This window comes from Macrotis lagotis, chromosome 5, assembly GCF_037893015.1.
Source record: "Macrotis lagotis isolate mMagLag1 chromosome 5, bilby.v1.9.chrom.fasta, whole genome shotgun sequence".
In the NCBI taxonomy this organism is placed as follows: domain Eukaryota; kingdom Metazoa; phylum Chordata; class Mammalia; order Peramelemorphia; family Peramelidae; genus Macrotis; species Macrotis lagotis.
In genome coordinates, this window is record NC_133662.1 from 147147421 (window position 1) to 147166741 (window position 19321).

Consider the following 19321-nt stretch of genomic DNA (forward strand, 5'->3'; position numbering starts at 1 on the left):
GAGCCACAGGGAGTAAACAAAACAATGAAAAAAGGCAACCGTAATAATAAAAATGGGAAGTGATTAATGCATGAGTAAGAAGCTTAGCAGAGGGGCAGGGCTAAGGAAAAGAACCTTTTGGCAACTTTAAAAGTGGTTATAGGTGGAATGAAAGGATTTCCAGAAAAGAAATGAGATTAGCAAAGATGACAACAGGTTTTGACCTTGGGAGCACAGGGCTAAGTCACTGGAATAGAGAACAAGGAGAGAGCTTCTTTTTTCTTAGGGAATTCAATAATGGCTTGTTCAGTTTCTTTTTCTGATAGGATTACAGAGGTATTCTAGTTCCTCTTCTGTTGATCTGGGCAACTGATATTTTTGTAAATATTTAGCTATTGTACTTAGATGATCAGTCTTACTGGAATATAATTGGACAAAATAGCTCCTAATAATTGCTTTAATTTCACTCTATGAATTTCTGAAACCAGTAAATTGTTTTCTTTTTTTTTAAATCAAAATAACCAATGGTTTATCTGTTTTATTGCTCTTTTCATAATACTAGCTCCTAGTTTTATTTATTGGAAAAACTGCTTTTGATAGAAGCAACAAATTCTTTATAAATGAATATTTTACAAATCCATCTTGGAAGCTGCCAAATGTAAAACATATATATAGATTCATGAATACAATTTATGAAATCTGTAGTATGCTTATAGTCAATCTTTTCTTCCAAATATCTGTACCCTAAATTATAAAAAAACCCCCAACATACCAGTGAAAGTTTCAGTACATGGATTTATGCCAGCAAGCCTCTTTGATGTGCCGAAATCAGAGATCTTTAGAACACCGCTATACGTATTGATCAACACATTGTCACCCTGCAGAACAGAAGATTTTCATTCAACATTAGGTTATAAAGTAAAGATGCCCATATAATTCTATAGTAAGTGCTGTAAAAAATGGGGCCTTGGGTTGATAATACAGAAGTAGTCAGATACTTGCACTTTTTAAAAATGTTAAGAGGTGAAAGAGTAATGGGTAGAATACTAGATTTGTAGTTAGGAAGATATAGGACAAAATCTTGTCTCCAACACATACAAGCTCATTGATTATGAAAATATAACTTTTAACCTCTCCATGCCTGAGATAAGAATACTTATAGTACCTACTTGGTAGGATTATTATGAGAACCAAATGATACAATGTATGTAAAAGGCTATGTAGACCTTAAATTGGTACAAATATGCAGGTGTTGTTACCAAATATTAGATCTGATAGTTAATAAATCTGATTATATATATGTATATACACATACATATATATTTTTACATACATATATATGGTTTTACACACACACATATAAATAAGCAGGATTACTTCTGCTATTTTATCCTTGTATATTGTTTAATTTCTTTTCTATCTCTGGCTACCATCTGAGAGAGAAAAGGGTTTTCTTTTCTGTTAATCTGAATTCAAAGACAATCCTTTATAGTTTTAAGATCTCTGATCAATGCAATCTTAGCAATGCAATGATAAACCCCCAATCCAGAGAAATAAAGATGAAATAGACTGCTCATTTATCTTCTGCCAGAGAAGTGATGGACTTAAAATGCAGAATGAGTCAGAGACTTTTGGATGTGGGCAATACAGGGATTTGTTTTCGTGGACAATATCTATTTGTTGTGAGGATTTAAAAAACTGTTCACAGGGGATGCAGTGAGAGGGAGAGATAATAAATACTCACAAAAATAAATGGTTAGATAAGAAAAAAAGACAGCCATTCACTAAAGTTCTCTCTTAATGTCTAAATAAATACTCACAAAAATAAATGGTTAGATAAGAAAAAAAGACAGCCATTCACTAAAGTTCTCTCTTAATGTCTCCCTGTGGTGTGATGGGCAGATGGCCCTGGTTTCTCAAAGTCTATGTCACTGAAACATAAATTATAGTACTTCAAACCCAGTAGCAAATGCTTGACAATAAGACTGCATTTGGGACATTCAAGGACTAATCAAGTGAAGTTCAGGGAGATATCTCCAAGTTTGCTACAGTGTGACTAAACGTTTGGACCTGGAAACTCCTGAAGACCAAGTACTTCAGTTGTTATAATGTAGCATTCTTGAAACTACAGACACTGAAGATATTATATCTTTTGTTATATTATATGTATGTTTATTTACAATATAAATGGCAATACTATTATATATTCTATATATAATATAAAACAAATATAAATTATTATAAGTTTTATTCTTTAACTTCATACTTTAAGGTTGACCACAAAAAAGATCACAAAGAATTATCCAAACAGTTGTGGGAAATAAAACAGAAAAATCTTACCTTTATATCTCGATGAACAATCTGATTGTCATGGAGATATTTTAATCCTTCAAGAATTTGTTTTGTATAAAAGCCAATAGTTTGTTCATTATCTTTTAAGGGACCCCATTTTGACCGAAGAAGAGCAGAAAGGCTTCCTGGAGCATGAATGGGAGGAAAAGTTCATGAAAAAAATATTTAATAAGTTTCCTTCCAAGTTCAATAGGAATATCATTCAGGTCAAAAGATGGTAAATTGTCTATTGTGGATATTATCATTGTAATTTCTGCTACAAATTTAAAAAAGACATAATCCTTGCTCTCATGTAACTCATCTTTTACTAGGACCATGATTCTAAAGCTGGAAGGCACCTCAAAGAACTAAACCAATTTCTTCATTTTTAGACATGAAAAAACTGAAGCCTGGCTATTACACAGATAGCAATTATCAAAGGTGGAATTTTAACCATGATTTGTCTGATTTCATAGTCACCAAATATTCCACAGAACTAAGTATCATTGTTATCTAAGTCTTGATTGGGGGAGTAGAGGAAAAGTGGGAGACAGTGATGAGGAGGGCTGTGGTATTTTCAGATCTCAACTTTAGGAATATTAATTTCATAGTCACATAGAGGCCAAATTGGAGCTGGGAGAGAGTTAAGACAGGGAGACTAATAAAAAGTTGAATGCAATTAATACAGAAAAGATATGGTGAAGACTTGGACTTGGATGATTGCATAATGCAAATGGAGACAAGGGGATATATGCAAGAGATATTTTAAAAAGAAAATTATGATTTGGCCATGGATTGGATATGGGAAGCAAGAGAGAGTCAAGAGACCAATATGATTCTGAGGTTGCAAATCTGGTTGTTTATAAGGAAGGTGGTGCTCTCACAAATACAGGAAAGTTAGAAAGGCAGTAGCTTGGTGGAGAAAGAGAATTATTTTGGATATATAATGGTTGAGAAGTCAATAGGAATACCCAGTTGGAAATGTTGATGATGTGAGACTGTTCAAGAGAGAGAGAGAGGCATATATGAAAGAATGACAGTTATCTGAATGTTTTTAAGGTTAGGGAAGATCTAAGGATACTTGTAGGCAGTGAGAAAGTAATTAATAAATCTTGACAAGGTAAAAGTGAAAGGAATTATTCTGAAAAAAAGTCAAGCTCCCAAAGAATATGGGGAACAATGGGATCAAGTGTACACATAGAGAATATGGCCTTGGCAAGAAGGGTCACCTCTTCCTCAGAGACTAAAACAAAAGAATAGAGCAGAGATGTAGACAATATGGAGGGCCATCCAGTCCAATCCCTTTATTTTACAGTTGAAGAAAATAAAACTCTTGGCGGGAGGGGAAAGACTGTCACATTACCAAGGTCATCTAGAGTCTGAGCTAGAATTTGAACTCCAGTTTTTCTGACTCTAAATCCAGTGCTCTTTCTACTTCACTAATTTTAGGGTAAGAGGGGGTGGAGATGCAGGCATTCATGAAAGATGGATTTCATCCTTTTAGTGAAACAATAATCAGAGGTATCTTTTGAGAGAAAAAGTATAGAGGACTTCAGAGGGTTTATTGTAAGGAATATGATGGTCAAAACAGGAAAAAATTTAAAGATGGAAGTACAGCAGTGATAACCCAGCTGATGTGGGATACTTCATTTTGTGGTGAATACAGTCAACCTCTATGATATGCAACAGCTAAGAAGCTGGAATGGGACAGAGTAGGGAGACTTGGCACAAGTGGCAGTAGAACAAGGAGGAAAGGCATCCAAGGGTACAGAATGGGATATAATTAAAATCGTTAATTATAGGGTCAAGATTAAAGAGATGAGACCACAGTAGGAGTCTGAGAAAACTGGGAGAAATGGAGGGATTGGGGATCATAATAACAACAAAGAATAGGTTTGGAATGAGTGAGGCAAAGGGAGAGTTAAACGGACAATAGCTTATCATCAAATTGGGGAAATTTGGTGTACAAGATCATGGATTTAACATAGTTACAGATGATGGTGAGATTGAAAGTATGAACTTGGTTATCTTGGTTATCTGATGAAATTATTAATAATAATACTAATAACTAACTGATGAAATCACTAAAAGGTGTTTGTGTGTGTGTGTGTGTGTATAGAGTGAGGACAGGAGCAAGCTCAAAGAACAAAGCCTTGGTGAATATGCAGACAGGCATACCTGGGAACAGGACAACTCATCTTCTGGAGTTCAAGTCTGGTCTTAGACACTGACTAATTATGTAAACCTGGGCAAATCACTTAACCCCCATTTGCCTCAGTTCCTCATCTGTAAAATGGGAACACAGTGAAAAAGGAAATGGCAAACTACTCCAATATCTTTGCCAAGAAAACCCCAAATGGATTATATAACTAGATATAGCTGGATATAACTAAAAATGACTGACCACCACCACTACTACCACCACCACCAACAGATATACAGGGGTAAAAAGAGTGATGAATATGAACTAATATGATAACTGTAACAGAAATGTAGATATTTAGAGGAAGAAAGAAATTGGGGCAGGGAGGATAAGTTGCATTTTTGAGATACCAATGGGTCATCTAGATGACCATCTCCTCTTCCTGAATGCTCCCCTTTCTTGATTACCCTACTGCCTTTTAAATTTTTTAAAATTATTTTTACTTAAGGCAATGGGGTTAAGTGACTTGCCCAAGGTCACACAGCTAGGCAATTATTAAGTGCCTGAGTCCGGATTTGAACTCAGGTCCTCCTGATTCCAGAGCTGGTGCTCTATTCATTGCACCACCTAGCTTCCCCCCCCCCCATTGCCTTTCTTTTGGTTATCTTCCTATCTTCGACTGCTCTTTTTTGACCATTATCCATCTAACTTTCATACATAGGTGTGTCCTCCAAGACTATCCTGGACCTTCTTCTCTTCTTTCTAGATACTCCCTCCTACTCTCTCCAATTTCATTGTTGGTAAATTAAGTGGGGTGAAAATGAAGGGCATGGGAGTTAAGGAAGATGATTACCTATGAATCCAGGTGAAGACACATCAACATGTACAATGAAGACCTTAAGCGAGAAGGCAGGAATAGAGCAGGAGAAGAGCATTATAAGCCAGGTACCTAGTTCCTTCAGAAAAGAGACTGACCTGTAGCCTAATAGATTATAGGAATAAAGATATGGACCAAGTGATTTTGATGAATGAAGAATATTTCAAAAGAGAGGTTTCTGAATGACAGGGGTTGAGGGAAGTTCTATGGTGCCATTGTCTGCTAACTTCTCCTGGACCAATATATCAGGGAGACACAGAAGGAAGTACAGTCTGCACTATAGAAGGTAGTTAGGGATTACATTTCTTCTCAGGATGGCTAAATAAACTTCATACAATCTTCACAGTGTCATTTTTTTTTGCAAGGTCATGGGGTTAAGTGATTTGCCTCGGGTCACATAGCTAGTTAAGTATTAAGTGTCCCAGACTAGATTTGAACTTGGGTCCCCTTGACTCCAGGGTCAGTGCTTTATCCACTATGCCACCTAGATGCCCACACAGTAAAATTTGTCTCTGAATGGGAGAATATATTCCTCTATTATTCCAAGTTTTGGTGATTCTTCATATTTGTTGGCACTCTTATTTACTATGTGCTTTCCAAAGGGCTGTTTTGTATGAAATTCTATCCATCTAAAGAAGACCCAATTGTTTCTAAAATCAAGGTTAACAACAGAAATGAGTGAACACCAAAGAATAAGTGATAATTTGAGATGAAAGTATCTCTGATGACATTAATAACAGGCTTTTTTCAAAAAATTAAAATAGGGGTTCAAGATAGTCCAATGGAAAGGGTAGAGAAGAAAAGTAGACTTTTTTCTTGCAGGAATTAAAGAAAAACCTCCTTAATTTGTGATGACAATTATATTTAGAATAATTATCAAATTAAAAAGTTCAAACTTATTTTACACTATTTAATCAATCAGTTTATTTTCCCCAATCAATCAGTTTATTTTCCCCTTCAAAGTTCTAAAAACTTTTTATTACTATTCTTCTTCAAGGACATAAAATGAAGATAGGAGGAAAAAGTTCTTACCTCCTGGAACTTGTTCCATGAAAATTTTAATGAAGCCATTCTCACTGAATGAGCCCAGATATTGGACAATATTTTTGTGTTTCAGGTGTTTATGCAATGCTATTTCCTCATGTAAAGGCTGGGAATACCTGGAAGTAATCAACAGATAAACAGATAAATTCAACAAAACGAATTTACTGAGAAATCTATGGATATTTTTTTTGGGGGGGGGATTTTGCAAGAAAATAGGATTAAGTGATTTGCCCAAAATTACACAGCTACGTAACAATTGTTTGATGCTGAATTTGAACTTAGATCCTCCTGACTCCAGGACCAGTACTCTATTCACTGGGCCACCTAGTCTATGGACTTTTTAAAAAATTTTTTTTTTAGGTTTTTTTGCAAGGCAAATGGGGTTAAGTCGCTTGCCCAAGGCCACATAGCTAGGTAATTATTAAGTGTCTAAGGCCAGATTTGAACTCAGGTACTCCTAACTCCAGGGCCAGTTGTCTATCCACTGCGCCACCTAGCCACCCCCATAGTCTATGAATTTTGAATGCTAACTAAATCTATAAATCAAAGAACTAAATCCCAATATGTTCAAATGAAGCATGGGGTTCTATCCACTGTACCCCCTAGGTACCTCTTCTTCATGTGTCAGCACAATTTTTTATATTTCTCCAGAATTATCATTTAAATTAGTGATATGCAGCTGGAAATGCTGACTGGCACTATAATTCATCAAGGACAGTAGACGGTGAGAGCTTGATAAATCACTAATAACTGAAGTAGTGACCCTCAACTGCCATGCTACATTTAAGATTGAATGCTACAAATGTTGAACAAGAATGCTATTTTATATTTATATTTAGACAGTGCTTATCTCCATGGAGACACTTAACTGGGGCTATTTTATTGATTCACCTAATATCTTTTTAAGATAGCTCAGTGACAACCAAGAAGCTGAGTAGGAGATGTAGCAAATGTTGGAACAAGTACACAGGACATTTCTGATGTGATTATCTTTTTTTTTAGATTTTTTTCAAGGCAGTGGGGTTAAGTGACTTGCCCAAGGTCTCATAGCCAGGTAATTAAGTGTCTGAGGCCACATTTGCACTCAGATACTCCTGACTCCAGGGCCAGTGCTCTATTCACTGCACCACCTAGTTGTCCCCAAATTAATTCTGTTCTTTTCTTTTTTTGAGGCAAACTGGGTTAAGTGATTTGTCCAGGTTCACACTGCTAGTAAGTATCTGAGGATGAATTTGAACTCAGGTTCTCCTGACTTTGAGGCTGCTGCTCTATTCAGTGCACCTCCCATCTGCCCCATAATATATTAATTAAATTCCAAGTTCTAGAAATGATAAAAAGACAGTGTCTACTCACCATACAAAAACATTCCTGAAAGCCAGAAAAGAGTCCTGTTCTTACATAAATTTCTAAGAAATATTCAAAACATTCTGCAAACCAGGAATCCTCTCTTTTAATCATTTATCTTTATAAGAACCAATAGACCATCACTCTTCATTCTGTCTGATCAGATGTTGGGCATCAAAGTGATGGATATTTAATTTTATGATCTTGTGGACACAGATTTTTTTTAGTCATTTAAGGCAAAGAAATTGGATGTTTGTAAACAAAAGAATATTATGGACAAATGATCTTAAACTCCTTCCCACCCCTAAAAGAGGCAATAGAGCACAGACAAAAGAACTTTGTGAGTTAAGAAATCTGACTTAGTTATATCTTATTCCTGCAACTCTTGTGTGACCTTAGCTAAATTGCTTCTTCTTTCTTTACCACATTTTTCCATCTGAAAATCATGGGTTTAGATTTCCAGATTTTATTTCAGTTTGAACATTCTATGATTTTACAATGCATTAGCTACTGAACAAAAGACAAAATCAGAGTCTGTGAGCAGAGATATGAGAACACTGAATGTAATCATCTCTCAATTATACATTCAAAACAAAACTGTAGGTAATCCAGAATAGTAATTTCCATTTGGTTTTGGAATTCAGTTTAATCATTAATAATACACAATTATTTGTTGTATAATCATTATATATAATTATAATAATAATGGTTATTTGTTGTGAATTTAATGTCAACCATTCACTGCATTAGAAGCTAACTGAATGGACATTCTGTACCTTTTTAGTTTTTATTGAAGATAAAACTCAAAATAACCTTGCCTAAGAACAAAGCCCAATAAAGTACTTAAGGAGTGAATTGGGTATTCCAGGGAAGCCGACCAGCTATGAAATTGTGGTTATGGTTCATCTATGTTTATACAATGGAGGCTAGAGAACAATAGTTGTCAAGGTCTCTTTAATATAGGAAGAGAACTCAGATGGTATCTATTGTATCTATTTTCCCTCAATCATTTTTGAAAAGATAATATCTTTTGACTACCTATGCAAAGCCAAAGCATTATATTTCTTAGTAATTATAACTCTCTTTGATGGAACTATGAAGTCTGAATGTTGACCAAAGCATATTATTTTTAATTTTTAAAATTTATTTTCTTTTTTCCTCTCATGATTTTTTTCTTTTTGTTCTAATTTTTGTTTCACAACATGATTAACATGTAAATATGTTTAATATAGTTATTCATGTATAACCTATATTAGATTTCTCTTGTCTTGGGGAGGGAGAAAAATGTGGAACTCAAAACCTTACCAAAAAAATTTTTTTAAACTATTTTTTACATGTAGTTGGAAAAACAAATAAATGGATTAAAAAGTATAACTCTTTTTAAACATATGAAACCTCTTTATAGCACATAAATAAATATATTTCTGAACTATATAACATGGTAATATGATAGTAAGTTTCTCTATACTCTCCCAGAAACTATGATATAGCATGCATAGTATGGTATAGTATGGCATGATATGGTATAGTATAGTATAATATAATATATTCTCTTAGTATAATACAGAAAACGTAAGAAAGTGTAAGAAATTTCCTGCACCAATTAATTCTTCTTGCTCTTAGTTTTAATAGTGAAGTGTTGCAAACAATTCCTTTCTAGCATATTCTACTAGGAAGAATACTATTTAAGATAGGGTTAAATTATGATTTTGTTGACATTCTCTGTTTATTTTAACTAAGCAGTAGCACATTCTTGGGTAGCACTGTTGATTTAGGAAGCATTTCTTTCTACATAATTGCAAAGTTTGGGCAGTGCTGATTTCTTTAAGTATTACCTTCTAGTTATTAGCCAATGTCATGGGAAATGTAGTGATATTGTGTTTCAAGAATTTAGCACACATTTTCCCTCTTCCCTAAATATATATATACAAATGTGATGACAAATTTTTAGACATCTTTGTTCTAGACTTATTATTTCTATTGTAAAGGGAACTCAGAGAGAATTGCCTGGGGCACTGTGGTCAGTCCACCTAGTCAGTCTGTGTCAGAAAAAGAACTTTAACCTTGGTCTTCCTGACTCTAGGGCAACTTTCTATAACTATTCTAAATTATTGTTTCTCTAAGCAATCACTTTTTTTTTGGTGAGGCAATGGGGTTAAGTGACTTGCCCAAAGTCACATAACTAGCAAGAAACAAATCTAAGCCTGGATTTGAATTCAGGTCCTCTAACTCCAGAGCCAGTGTTTTATCTACTGCACTACAATAATCACTTCTTATTCAATTAAGAATTGCATCACTCACACATAATAATACTTTTTTACTTTGCCAAAAATAAACACATTATTTCATATTTAAAGAAAACAGAAAATGTGAAACATCACCATAAAAAATAAAAATAGTATAAATAATCACAATATGGCAATATCATACTGACCCAAATAGAGGCTTTACTTTTTTCCCCCCAGGTTTTTGCAAGGCAATGGGGTTAAGTGGCATGCCCAAGGCCACACAGCTAGGTAATTATTAAGTGTCTGAGGCCGGATTTGAACTCAGGTACTCCTGACTCCAGGGCCAATGCTCTATCCACTCCACTGCGCCACCTAGCTGCCCCTGAGGCTTTACTTCTAAAATGAAATTTATTTATATAGAAAAATATCATTGTTGTTCAGTCATTTCAGTTTTTTATGACTCTTCATGACCCCATTTGGAATTTTCTTGGCAAAGATACTGGAATGGTTTGTTATCTCCTTCTCCAGTTCATTTGACAGATTAAGAAACTGAGGCATAGAGGGCTAAGTGACAGGGCTAGCAAGTGTCTGAAGTCAGATTTGAACTCCAGTAGATGAGTCTTCTTTACTGCAGGCCCAATATTTTGTCAGTTGTGGCACCTAGCTAAATAGAGATAATTTTACAAAATTGCTATATATAAAGTATATTTAATGTAAAAGAATTTTTACATTTCTTTCAACTCAAGTAATGAAGGTATGTTGATTTTTATTGTCTGTTACTTTCTTTTTTTTTTTTTAGGTTTTTTTCAAGGCAATGGGGTTAAGTGGCTTGCCCCAAGGCCACACAGCTAGGTAATTATTAAGTGTCTGAGGCCAGATTTGAACTCAGGTACTCCTGACTCCAGGGCCGGTGCTCTTATCCACTGAGTCACCTACCCACCCCGTGTCTGTTATTTTCAGTTTCATAATCTTCTCAATTTCTTCAAAATATGCATACCTGTATCACACACACACACACACACACACACACACACACACACACACACACACTCTCTCTCTCTCTCTCTCTCTCTCTCACACACAGGATATATAAGACAGTTTAAGGAAGGGGTAAAAATTGGTGGGTTATATTTGTGTAAAGACAGTACATCCAAGGCAGTCAATTCAAACAGCAGAATTTTCAGAAAAACCTTTGTTAATCATACTGCCCAGCTAGTTTTTTTTTTAAAAACTTGATTAAAAGTCTCAGATTCTTTAGACAACAGAGCTGATTAACCATAATGACATTTACCTGCTATCTCGTTCAGGGATTTCTTTAATAGCAATTCTGACTTGATTGCTCAGGTCACGTCCAGCATAAACTATACCATAAGTGCCCTTCCCTAAAATGACTCTGTCACCATTTTCATCATATTCATAGTCATACTAAAAAGAGAAAAAGAGAAGATTTAGTGTAGTATTATTAAATATTTCAACATCACTTTTAAATGAACTTTCAAACGTGCATTGCAAAATAGTATTAGCAAGAGAAACAGGTCAAAGAGAGATTGTCAAGACCACTTCCAAGACAAAATCTGCGGATTCTAGTAATGGAATAACAATTGGCACACAAATACAAACACACACAGATACATTTACATACACACATATATATGCTCTCAAAAAACAGGGATATTTTAATAGAGGAGAAAAATGAGAATTAGAGAACTACATTGTGTTTCCTGACAAAAGACAATTCAATCCATTCAGAAATTTAAAAGCCTATTGTAACTGATTTCCACCCCAGAGGCTCACTTTGAATTTCCTTTTACAAATTCTCTGTTATTATGAATTCTCTTCCTAAATCTGAACTTTGGGGACTCTAAGTAACTGATTTTCTGTCAGGCTAATCTGTACTTAAAAACCTCCACAGAAAAGTTTTGCATGAATAGAGAATTCTGAAAAATAGATTTGAAAAAGAAAAAATTAGAAAATGTTCTCAAATGGAAACTTATCAACAAAGAAAATAAAAAATACAATTTGCCACTCTACTTACTCGAACATATAATGTATAATTCCACCTGATTAGGATTAGCATGGCAGTTGGGAGCACTATATTCAGATCATTTATTTCTAGGAATGTCTTGAGAAGTTAGCTACTCTTAGGATAGAATGTGATGACTCTTGTTCCTCCTAAGGGCAACTTGGGATTCTAGACTATTTGCCTCTGGGTTCCCATATATAAAAGAAATTACTTGAAAACAATTTGTATGATCTAGAAATTAAGGTATAATCTCTTGGGCAAATGTATTAGAAAATACAACTCGAGTAAGATGAAACCATTTAAAAGGGAACAAAGTTGGACAATATGATCCTCTCTCTGGTTCAGGACTATGGTATATTGTATAAAAGAAACAAATATGCTTTTCTTAAGGAAGATATGGAGAACAGAACAGAGTTAAGACCCAGGAGTAGAATAGTCAAGGGGACTCCTTTTTTGGTAGTTTAATTTAAAAGCAATGAATTTGCTGGGAGAGAGTATATAACTATCTAGGTTAGCTAAGGAAATTACAGGTCTTCCTAGAAACATCAAACAATGACAATGAAAATGGCATGTTGGAGAAGTCAGAAGCCTAACAATTTCCTCAGAATAATCAATCAACCAATAAATAAACACATTCTATCAAGATGATCACATATGCAGACATATGCACACACAGACAAAAACCAGTTATTAGATTGTTAGCTTCTTGAGAACAAGAACTGACTTTGTCTCTTTTTCAGATTTCTGGAAGTTTAATAGTGTTGGACACATAGTCAGAGCCTGATGAAAGTTGATTGATTGATTCTTCTCAGACTCTTAAATTTGTCATTTTTCTGAGCCAAAGACTTTATAACATTTAGCAAAGCTTTGTAGTCTCCTAATGTATCTATGGGAAATTGCCTCTATTATCATTATGAAGCATAAATTCTGCCTACACATGAGGTGTGGGAAGAGTCTGTTTCTAGAAAAGTAGAATGGAGAGTCCTTGTCTCCTATGTTTCAAAGCAATAAGGTAGCTTGGTCTGCTGCCAACTTACTTGGATGATTTGGTAAGTTTCCTTTTGGAAAAGTGATGATATGTAATACAGGAGGCCTTCCTTTGACAACCGGGGCTCATTGTACTTTTAAATGTACACACACACACTCCTTTTCTCATATGACATTCATTTTTCAATATGCTTGTTTTCTTTTCACAAGCCATCCAATGAATATTCCTATATGAACAAATATATATGCACATATTTTTCTCTCTATACACATGCAATTTGCACATTTATAGGTACTGCATGTGTATAGGTGTTTAGCTGTGTAGGCAAATATGTGTGTATGGAAAGGTTCACTGAATGGAGTTGGAAAGGCAGACAACCGTATTTGGAAATGAATTCAATACAAAAAATAAAGGTATCCAAAAAAGGAGCCACCTCAGTTTACCATTATAGCTTAGAGTATGTCCCCTTCCTTATACCTAACCCACCACATAAAAGTACATAGGGAGTAACTGAAGAATATACAAACTCTGAACAATGGACTGCAATTTAGTGGTCCTTAGGAACTCAAAATAACAAAAGTATAATTTTATAAGGGACAGAAACTTACTCAATCTGAATAAAATGGAGAAGAATAATTAATAAAGAATTTTTCATAAGCTAGGTAGAAATAAATCTATCAATCACCACAGATACCAGACTCTTGCTTTTGCTAGCTTCTATCTTTTCATATTATTCCCCAAAAAATCTTTATTGTAAGAGGGAGTAAAAGGAGAATAAAAAAGTTGTCCTGGCTGAAAAGGGTAGAGGGAAACTGTAGAATAACAACAACAAAAACATGGCAAAAGGCATATGAGTGAACAAACAGACAAATGAGAAGTGAGGATAAAAAGCAGGCAGTGAAAGAAGCAATAAGAGATGGAACATGGAACAAATTTTGTTTGTATAGTCGTAGGTTAGCAAATAATGTGGGTACCAAGTCTGTCTGGGATTACATATTGCAACAGAAAGTCGAAAGAGGGAAAGGAATCCATTTGTTTATTTGCCTTCTCAATATAGGTACTCTATAAATGTTATATATTATTTTTATTATTACTAGGAGTAATTGTTATATATTTAATTGATATATATCAATTATATATTATTATTAGAAGTAGGGCAGCTAGGTGGCCCAGCTAGGAAAGAGCACCATCTCTGGAGTCAGAAGAACCTGAGGAGTTCAAATCTGGTCTCAGACATTTGACATTTAAGCTCAAATCCAATTCATTGGCATATCATGCCATCACCTCTGTGATATTGCTGTCTTCTTCGAGAATGAAGGACAAACATCATCACTATGAATAGTGGCAGTGGTAGTAGTAGTAGTACCGATACTGCTAGTATTATTAATAGTGTTGGTAGTAATAGTAGGAGTTGTAGTGTTATTAGTGTTGTGATTGGTGGTGGTGGTAGTAGTGGCAATAGTAGTAGCAGTAATAGAAGTTGTAGTAGTAGTGGTGTTGGAAATTAGACAAGGATATGGAACCAGGAAAGGGTCAGAGCCAAGATTTAGACCTTGCTCCTTGGGAGTCAATATTCCTTTCACTGACTGCCCCATGCTTGGGTCAAGAGAAGTTTGTATTCCTTATTGACCAAAAAAATCCCCCAAAAAACAAGTAAGCCAGATTAACAAAAGGGCAGCACTTTTGAAATAAGTTACTGTTCTTTTGTTTTGCTTGGGCTTATGATTTCATTGGTGTAAGGAAGCCTTTGATATGAACATGAACCACTTAAAGATGGTCTCAGGTAGAATAACAAGAATTTCTATAGGACTTGGAAGGTTTGTAAAATGTTTTACAAATATAACAATAACAACAATAATAATTAACATTTATATAATCAAGTGCTAAGTGCCCTTTATAATTATTAATTAATTCCATTTGATCCTTACAACAACTTAGGAAGGTAATTTTATAAATGAAGAAGTAAGGTAACCTGGGATGAAGTGACTTTCCCAGGGTCACCCAGATGGTAAATGTCTGAGGCTGGATTTTGAAGGTCTTTTTTGGAGGTCTTTGTGAACAGTATTCTAGGCATACCACTACCCAGTTGCCTTAAAAGCTTGAAGCCAGGTCTTGGCAAGAAGGCCGGGCCTTTAGCCATTAATACAAATTGCTTAAAAAAAAAAAGAAAAGAAAGAAAGAAAACTCACAAATCTTAGTAGCAAATGGGAAAAATGACTTCCTTCTTGTCCTCTACCCTGAGCAGCAAATTCTGCTTAGAAATGTGCAGGTTGGCAGAAGGCTGTGCACAAACCTGCCCAACAGACCTTCTGTTAGCTACTAAAGCTGGCTTCCAACCAAATGCATGCTCAGTAGGAGGGGAAGCAATATATAAAAAAGGGAAGAGATTATCTCCTTCCTACATGGCAAAGAGAAATAACAACCTTTCTTGTTGGTCATACCCAGGGAGAGACTTAGACCACGAGTTGCTGTCTGCCTTCAAGATGCAATGAGAAGACAGGAAGAAACTTCTTTTCTTTCCATAGAAAAAGAATTGGCAAAAGAAAAAGTAGTTGTTTTAGGCACAGAAATGAGAAAAATTACCAACCCTTTGTGTCCATATAAGGCAAAAATTCATCAAGACAAAACTTGTGCCTGACAGGAGTAGAGAAGAAGAGAGAAGAAATGAAGATCACCAGTTATCACAGAGCTCAAGAGGAGCCCATCTGATCCCATTTAAATAATGGCATATGGGACTAGCAAGGCCTATCAAATGCTCCATAACAACAAATGGTGGTTTTACGTTCAAGTGGCAGTGGGAAATTTACATTATTGCTTTAAATGTACTCTAAAATATTTCACAGAGAAGACACTAAGAAATCTGGAGGAAGGAAGAGTAGGATAGCTGGGGGAAAGGAGATAAGGGAAAGATGGTGACAAAAATGTAAAGGATTTCCACTGAAGACCATGTTGACTCATGCAGAACCCCTGATGACATTTGCTAAAACAAGATCAGGCAAATCCCAATTCTACTATGTCCAGACAAAAAGCAATGGCTTAATAAGTGCTTTTTAATCTATTTATTTATTCATTTATGCAGTTTCAAAGTCAAATTATCTCTTATTTTCCACTGAGTAATAAAATAAAAGGACACCCTCACAATATTCCTCAAAGCAGAGATAGAAAAAAACTGGGTCCTCTCTGAAGAGAAGGTTTAAAAGGGTTATGATTAGTCTACTGTGTGGTAGTGGGACAGAATGATGTGCAAAGTGTTTACAAAGCTTAGATGCAATTTTCAGTTTTAGGTATGAAACAGATGTTTTAAAGGGCATTTATAGAAATGGGACACAAGGGAGAGTTGTTGCTAGGAGAATAGGGTGTTTGTGAAAAATAAATTATAGAGAAATTATCTGCTCTAAAGAACAACATGTCTGTGAGTTGTTCAGTTTTTGCTTTCCATTTTTTAGGACATGTGCATATACACACAACTGTGAATATGGAAACATGTGTTTCCAACTGAGGCACATGTCTGATAAGAATGCATAATTCTTCCTTGGTAGAAAAAGTCTTCACTGCCTGCTCTGATAAGGATCCATCAAGTGGAAACATAGCTTCATCTAAAAACATTCATTTAGAAGACTAGACAGTTGGAACAGTTCCCATTCTTGGAGCTAGTTCTATTCCTATAACATCTTAAAGAATCTCCTGAAAAGTCAGAAAAGAAGCCTTAAGCTATAATAGATACACCTGCTCAGGCCTTAGGAAGAAATGGTAGTGATAATCACTTAGGTCTCAAATTGTTTTCCAGATTTGCTGTTTTCACTTCACTCACAAGTAGAAAAGCAAAGACACAAAATTTAATAAAAATTAAAACTACTAGGGAACAGAAGCTTTGACTAATACCCATACTAAGAACTATATCATTTGAATAATGAAACCATACTGATCAAACCCAGTTTTAGAGTCAAAACATCATCCTCTTTTATCAGGGATTTGAATGAACTGAGTATATATTAATAAGCAGATTTCTTAGGTCATGCTCAGGTTAAATGTTAAATTCCTGGGTTAAAAAATATATCACTAATCCACAAGAAGTCTATGCCTCTTGAAGGAAGGAAACTTTTTTTGGGGGGGGGGGGTTGGATTGTATCCTAGCATAGAGTTTTATATATAGTAGGTGACAATTTTCTTGAAAATTGAAATGAATTTAAAAGGCAACTAAGTAGCACTTCCCCACCCATTCTGGAAAACCATTTGGGTAGATGCTCAAAAGGGATATAAAAACTGTGTGTATACTCGGGCCCAGAAATACCCTATTCTAGGTCTGTATCCCAAAGACATCAAAGAAAAGGGAAAAGAAACTCTCTGTACAACAATAATGATAACAGTTTTTTGGTGGAAAAGAACTGGAAATTGAGAGAATGTCTTTCGACTGGGGAATGACTGAACAAGTTGTGGTATTTTCGATTGGGATGGAATACTACTGTGCTATAGGAAATGATGAGCAGAGGGGCAGCTAGGCGGCACAGTGGATAGAGCCTTAGCTCTGGAGTCAAGAGGACCTGAGTTCAAATCTGACCTCAGACACTTAATAATAATTACCTAGCTGTTTCATCTTGGGCAAGTCACTTAGCCACATTGCCTTGCAAAAAAAAAATGATGACCAGAGTGCTTTCAGAAAAGCCTGGGAACACTTTACAAGAACTGATGCAAAGAAAAATAAGTAGAACAAGAAGAATACTATATATTGTAATAGCAACAATGTAAGGATGATCAGCTGTGAAAGAATTAACCACTCTATTCTAGAAGATTCCAAAGGAGATACGATAGAAAATGCTATCCACCTTCAAAGGGAGAGAACTTATAAATTCTGAATACAAATTAAGTATATTTGCTGTCATTTTCTTTTTTCTTTTGGTCTGTGTTTTCTTATGTAGTATGGTTAAAAGGGAAATTTTTAAAATTAGGAAAACGTTGTTAGATTTGCAGTCATAATGACCTGATGTCAAGCTCATCTCAGACACTGTGAGACCCTGGGGAAGTCACTAATCCTGTCTCAGTTTCTTCATCTATAAAATGAAAAACAGCACCTAATCCCTCCCAGGCTTGCTGTGAAGATCATATGAGATAATATTTGAAAAGTGCCTTGTAATCCTTATAGTGCTAAATAAATGGGAACAATTCTTTTAGACAAGAGGACATTGAGTTATATTAGAAATGCCCTGGTTCACTCTGTACCAATTCTTATCTATAAAACTATATGCTTTACTGCTTCAAAGAAGCCTAAAAATTAAAAGCAAGAAGAAATATAGACTTTAACCTGTGCTTTCCAATATAAATGTTTTACAAGTTGCAAACAAGCTTCAAAACATATATTTTATAGAGCTACTTTAGTTAATCTTTGCTGACGGTTGACCATATCCTAGGTGATCAAATGAAAACCGAAGACATACTTCCTGACCAACTATTCAATTCAAATCTTTTATTTGTCCTTAAAGCTCCTAAAAGGCTACAGACATCAATGCCAAAAGCCCTGGAACTTATACCATCTTCAAAAGAATTTTGTTATCATAGGTTTTTTTATCCTGTGATTTTCAAGAAAAACTGTGCAAAGAATATTCTTAAGTTAATTACGTTTATCACGTGAAGTGTGATAGGTTGGAAGTACTGTTTTGGATGAAGTATTCACAGTCTTAAGTGCCATTTCCACTTTAAAATATATGATAGTGAAAATAAAGACTGTTTAGTCTGCCAAAAAAGGGGATCAAGACAGGATCTAGGATTTCACTGATATATGGAACAATTTCCAAATGATTTCCACCAATAAAGGTTGGCTCCTCTGTGTTACAGACTTAGGAGAATTATCTAGGGAAGTTAATTCTTCTGGTTCCCACAGCCAGGATGTATCAAGAATCAGTATTTGAATCTTTACCTTTTTCATTTTGAGGATGGCTTTTTATCCACTATTTTATGCCATCTCTCATAATGTCAATATAAACTCAGGATAATTTTAAAAATTCTAGAGAGCTAAATTATAAAAATGGTGGTTACTAGAATTAAGGCAAGCAATATTTGGACAGATACACAGTCTCACAGAGTGCAAATCCCATTCCTCTCTTCTACCCCTTTTCATCATGGATTTCTTCTTCATGGTTTCCCCATGAATCCTACATAGCTGAATAATAGTCATCTTAACTTTTCTCCTAGCACCAGACTTCAATGACTCAGGAGGTTGCATACTTTGTACTATTTTGCCTTACTTAAATCCCAATGAGGTCACCAATCCATTTTGAAAATGACGGAAAAAAAAATAACGACCTGATAGTCTGCAAGTCTGAGGTTCAACTCAATTCAATATACATTTATTAAGTTGCTGCCCTCTGGA

General features: G+C 35.1%; 1 protein-coding gene across 2 annotated transcripts in view; it reads right to left on the reverse strand.

The window, feature by feature from the left end:
• Positions 1–19321, reverse strand: part of MAP3K5 (mitogen-activated protein kinase kinase kinase 5) — a 280602-nt gene that overhangs the window by 60765 nt on the left and 200516 nt on the right. For both annotated transcript variants that reach the window (XM_074187670.1, XM_074187671.1), the window contains 4 exons: positions 11238–11371; positions 6363–6490; positions 2320–2456; positions 752–857 (listed from right to left, as the gene is read on the reverse strand). In XM_074187670.1, coding sequence (XP_074043771.1) covers positions 752–857; positions 2320–2456; positions 6363–6490; positions 11238–11371 — 505 coding nt within the window. The remainder of the gene's footprint in view (positions 1–751; positions 858–2319; positions 2457–6362; positions 6491–11237; positions 11372–19321) is intronic.